The sequence below is a fragment of the Nematolebias whitei genome, chromosome 14, assembly GCF_014905685.2.
Source record: "Nematolebias whitei isolate Nwh7 chromosome 14, NemWhi1, whole genome shotgun sequence".
NCBI lineage: Eukaryota > Metazoa > Chordata > Actinopteri > Cyprinodontiformes > Rivulidae > Nematolebias > Nematolebias whitei.
In genome coordinates, this window is record NC_056511.1 from 41050449 (window position 1) to 41055935 (window position 5487).

At 40.6% G+C, this 5487-nt stretch overlaps 1 protein-coding gene across 1 annotated transcript in view; it reads right to left on the reverse strand.

Annotated features, from left to right (window-relative positions):
* Positions 1-341: 341 nt before the first annotated feature.
* LOC119420321 (sarcoplasmic/endoplasmic reticulum calcium ATPase 1-like) overlaps positions 342-5487 on the reverse strand; it is an 8322-nt gene continuing 3176 nt past the window's right edge. The window contains exon 3 of the mRNA XM_037687709.1: positions 342-434. Coding sequence (XP_037543637.1) covers positions 342-434 — 93 coding nt within the window. The remainder of the gene's footprint in view (positions 435-5487) is intronic.

The following is a 5487-nucleotide window of genomic DNA, read 5'->3' on the forward strand; positions in this document are numbered from 1 at the left end:
CCCGGGCTAAAACCTAGGTCTCGGTCTTCTTGCTTGTGGAGCGGGGCCCGGTCTGATTGCATTCACATTGTACTCGAACCGCGCTGGAGTTTTCTTCTACCGGACCGAGACCTAGGTTTTAGACTGGGCCAGAGTTCGCCTTTTTGTTCCGTGACAGAGTTCGATGGCGTGTTCGCACCTTCCCAAATGAACCGGACTTCCTAGGAAAACGGGCTAGAGTTCGGGACAACAGGGCTGGTGTGAATGCACCCTTATTAAACTCTGCATGTCTCTAGATGATCCAGTGAGTGAAGATGACAGTCATTGTGTGTTACCAGCAGTAAGTCATAAATGCGTCACACTCACATTTGTCCCTCAGGAGTATATGTAGAACCAGTTATTGAGAACTCATGCAGGGTGCAGCTGGACTCCTCTGCTTTATCTGCGATGAACATCTGTGAGAGGAGACAAGGCAAGCACAGGGGGATCAGATGAGTTTAATTAATCAGAGCAGAGCTCGACTCTCTGCTGCTGCAGACTGCTTTGAAAATGTTATATGAAGAGTCAAAAGATAGAACTGTACAATCCTAACTCTGGGAGATGAAAGGCCTATTGTCAAAAGTTGACCAAAGGTAGCGAAAGATAAATATTTTTTATTGTGTTTTGTTTACTTAAGATACCTCATGATGTGAGGAGGTTTTTCATTAGTAACGTCTGGAAAATTGGTCAAGATTGAAAGAAAATTTGATTTAGCAAAAATAGAAACTTCTAGAGATTTGGGACTGGAACTAAGGCTCAGTTTCTAGCAGGACAATGCTCCTAAACACAGTGCTGAGGCAGAACTCCTCTGGTTCGATGTCCTGGAATGGTGCAGTGAAAATACCAGACCCAAAACCAACGACAAGCTCTGCTCTAACTGATGCGTGCACAGTCCTTTTTGTCTACGTTTGATTGGTTTAAAATGGGCATTTACAACAGTGAATACACTGTAGCGTGCCGCACAATAATTAGGGGCTTTTTTTTATGTTGCCCTTTTAAAACTAAATCAAATTGCAGTAAGTAGCTTTGAACAGTATAGCTCCAGTGAAATGAATATGTTCCAAACATTTATATGATTCTATGTTTTGTTTGTTGTATTTTTTGAACGTGTAAGCATCGTGGGAGTTGCGGTTCACCAAACATGCTGCTGAACAACAGACAAAATGAACGGCAGGAAGAGGCCCTGAGCCGTTTAAGGACTGGCTTTGTTGGCAAATATTTTTGCACCCACACCCCATCTCCTCCCCAAGCAATACAAATGAAAACAAAACAAGGAGGTGGTGGCTTCTAACACTGTTCAAACCCATCTCATTTAAATACTATACATTTAATAAGACGCTTTAGATTTTCACCGCTTCATTTACAGTCGGATACTTCAGTTCTACAGGGCGTCCATCACTGTATTTTGGCTGAAATCTAAAACGCAAATATTTTCCAAATAATTGTGACCACTACAGATAGAAGACATGATCTGATATATAAATAACGTACATTGAACTATTTTTGCTATGGAAATAAATCATTTTCTGCCTTTGTGAAAATGACTGAAAGTTCAACTGTTCTGAAATAAAATGATTTACATAGAAAACAGAAATGCATATTTAATTTTATAAATATATTTTAAGCAATGCTGTAGACTTTGTTCTACATTAGACTACTGCCACATTGGTTTGTATTTGGCTACATACGTTGGCATAGTTTTAAACTATTTTATGTTGCTTAGTGCATGAAGAAATACAGCATAGTTTGTAAAAAGGTTTGTGATGAACAATTTATGGAATATGTGCAACATTCATGATGCGTTCCCATTGTGTGCATCGCATATGCATGAGATAACCAGTGGGAAATTTACATCGCACTATGGTGTAAGCAGTGCGTGCATCGTTTTTCCAGACTCCACCTGGACTGCCTGATGCCAGCCCTTCTGTTTATAACACAATGGTGGCAGTAAGTTTACATTAACATTATGTAGTCTGGTGTAATAATACAACTAAAAAAACTGTCATAATAATTCAAGAATATACTGAGAATACTGTGATTTTGGGGATAACATGTAGTTTAATTAATGCACTTTTACTGCATCATTGCAAACGTTTTCCTTCATTTATTCCAATAAAAATAGTGATCAGATCCAAATTTCTCAATGCCTAACTTCACCTCAGCATCTACTGGTACATATTAAAATGGTCAAAACAAAGACTTATAAAACTTACAGTTTAGAAAAACAGTGGAACATTTTGAAATATACAAAACATAGAGTAGCTATTCTACAAATCTGTTGTCACAGAGTTTGTGATACAGCAGTAAATTTTCATTTAAAGGCTGTGATGGTCTGGGCGAAGAAGTCCGTCTACGAGCTGCTAATGACCCTTCACACCTCTAGACTCTGCAAGGGAACATCTCTGCAATGGAACATCTCTGCAAGGGAACATCTCTGCAAGGGAACATCTCTGCAAGGGAACATCTCTGCAAGGGAACATCTCTGCAAGGGAACATCTACCTCGTCAATGTGAAAAAAAAAACAACTCATCCATAAGGACAGAAACAGCTGACTTTACTACAATAACACAAAATAAGAATAACTATTTGCCCATTTTATAAACTGTAGTTTTAGTAACAAATTTGCTCAAATAGTATCTCCTGAATTCTAGGAACTGTACCTGAAGTAAACACAGGTGTGGCCGGATGTACCGAGAAGAACTTCAAGCTGCTTTTAATATGACGGATTTAAAATGACAAGTCTTTTAATGTTTTTATGGTCTCTTAGAAAGAAAACAAAAACTAGTGAATGCAGTGAATATATAAACTTTTAAAATGCAACAATCTCCTGTTGGGTTCCTAAGGTTTATTAGCCTCTAATCTACGGCAACATTTGAAAAAATAAAGTTGTGGAGACAAAAAAAAATAAAAAAATAAATTAAAAAAAGAGCAACATAGGGAAGAAATGACTTCTTTTACAAGCTTCTTATTAAAGCCTGGATAAGAAGACGCAGTAGGTTAAAAGTATCCCATCAGCACTCATCAGTATACGTGACAGTAGAGATGTGTGTGAAAGTGTCTAAGCGTCTTTTTGTTTGTTATGCAGGTGGACCAGGCCATCCCCCGTTTTCTGTAGAACTGTGGAAAAATTTGTGGCCAAAAATAAATAAATTGTTGACCACACCAGAGTATGTTTAAATGTTGGGACTTACAGGAAAAGCATCTTGAAACGACTTATTTTGAGTGACTAGCAGAACTGCAGGGATCACGTTCCACACAGATGGACTTTATTTATTAATTAGATGACGTCTGATGGTAATCAGTGGCACTGATTTGATTTTGGGGTATCGGAGTGAAGGGAGTTAAACTCAAAAAACAGGTTTTTATTTGTATAAACACGAAACGTTGTGTTGTTCCATCACATGAAATCCCAGTAAAATGCTTTGAGGTTTGAGGTTGTAAGATGACAAACCGTGGAGAAGTCAAAAGGGTACGATTTACTTTTTAGATGGATCTGTGCATATTTTCCCCTCATGATGTGAGACACTGGGGTCTCCAGGGAAACAGGGCACGATGCGATCCATGTGACTCACTGGTTCTGGCAGAAGATATAGGTTGGTGTCCCCCACTGGGTTCTTGTGAGGTTATGTGGGGATTTGTGGCGAGTAACCCGTTTTACAGTATCTGCAATAGAGCGTGTGTGAGTGAAGAGAAAAGGGAAGTGCGGTGTCTGGAACGAGAGGGGAATCCCTGGAAATCCCAGCAGTGTGGGGACACCCCTTCTGCACCGCGCTGCCAGGACCGCTGGCTGCAGACCAGTTCACACATAAACAGATACATATAGTTCACAGCAGCGATCAGAGCAGAACATAATCCCAACCAGGGAAGAGTTAAATGATGTTATCTTCAGGAAACACCATGCTGGAAAGAAGGGGGGAGTTTCATTATTATTGAGAACACAAACACGTGCGTGTTCTTATCTCACAGCAAAGAGCTGCCAGCCAGAGAGCACAGGAGGCAGAAGAAAGTCAACATTAACCGGTGTCGGTCTGTTAATTCTCTCGCTCCTTCTTTTGTGGCCCAGAGGCCGTCAGGGTTGTGCTGAAATAACTCCTCCGTGCCCCTCCTGCTGCAGGGAACTCCCTGCTGCTACGCATTAATCCCAGTCACTCCACGTCATCTTGGGAGGAAAGGAGGTGCGTTTATACAATGAAGCCTCAGCTCAGATGAACAAAAAATGTAGATCCATGACTCCATTTTAAAACAGAGTTCTGGGGTGGGGGGGGTATTTTGAGGTCATTTTCCCTTCTCTGACAATACAAATGTCAAGCGCTGGGTTGTTCTGACCCGTCTGTTTCCTGCCGTCAGCTGGATCATCTGCACGTCCAGTTGGTTTGCTTTGAAAAATACACTCGCCTCTAAAATAGAGGAAGACGTCGCTCTGTTTGGTTCTTACACGACAAAGTACTAGTCTAATGTGGCCAAGTCTATAAAAACGAAGTACTTTGGTAAAACTACAGCATTCCTCAAAATGATAAATATTGCCCAGTGAATTTATTTCTCATCTACTACGACATGAAACTTTAGTTCACATCTGTAGGAAACATAACCGAGTCAGACATTCTTGAGCTGAATAAGATCAATGTGTTTGCCTTGGTTTGTTTGTAAACTGTTGTTCTTAATTTAAATTAAAAAAGACAAATGTAAAAGAAAAAAGTAGTAAAGGAGCTATGGCAGAGCGATAAGGTTGTTTTACCGTTGGTGTTGTAAACGAGCCGTTGCAAACCAACATTTTTCAGTCAGGTCATCTGGACAGTTTCTTTTTTTTTTTTTTTGCTGAAACGTTTCACCTTCCATCCAGAAGGCTTCATCAGTCAAGGAAACACACAACACAAAACTGATTCTTCCTCCAAACAGCTTACTCCAAAGTGGAACAAACCAGTTATGTTGGTGCTAAGATGGTATCTTTGGCACGTCCCCTCCTCCAGTGCCGGCCCTCTTCCTCGTCAACAGTCATGTCAAACTGGTTCAAAACCAACAAAGTCCATGCTCAATAATCCAGGTATACAATCCAACAATTTTCAGTCAGGAATCTCAGAAAACGCAGTTACGTTTCCTACAGATGTCAGAATCAGTTTTGTGTTGTGTGTTTCCTTGACTGATGAAGCCTTCTGGATGGAAGGTGAAACGTTTCAGCACAAAAAAAAAAAGAAACTGTCCAGATGACCTGACTGAAAAATGTGGGATTGTATACCTGGATTACAAGCCGTCTCAAAGCGTAAAAAAAAAAAAAGATCTATGTTCAGCTACAGCACGGTGGCTCAGTTGGTAGAGCTGCTGCCTCTCAGTGAGGTCGCCCCGGTTCAAATCCCTGCCAGGGGCCTTTCTGGATGGAGTTTGCATGTTCTCTTCGTGCATGCGTGGGTTTTCTCCAAGTACTCCAGTTTCCTCCCACAACCAAAAACATGCATGTTAGACTGATTGGTAACT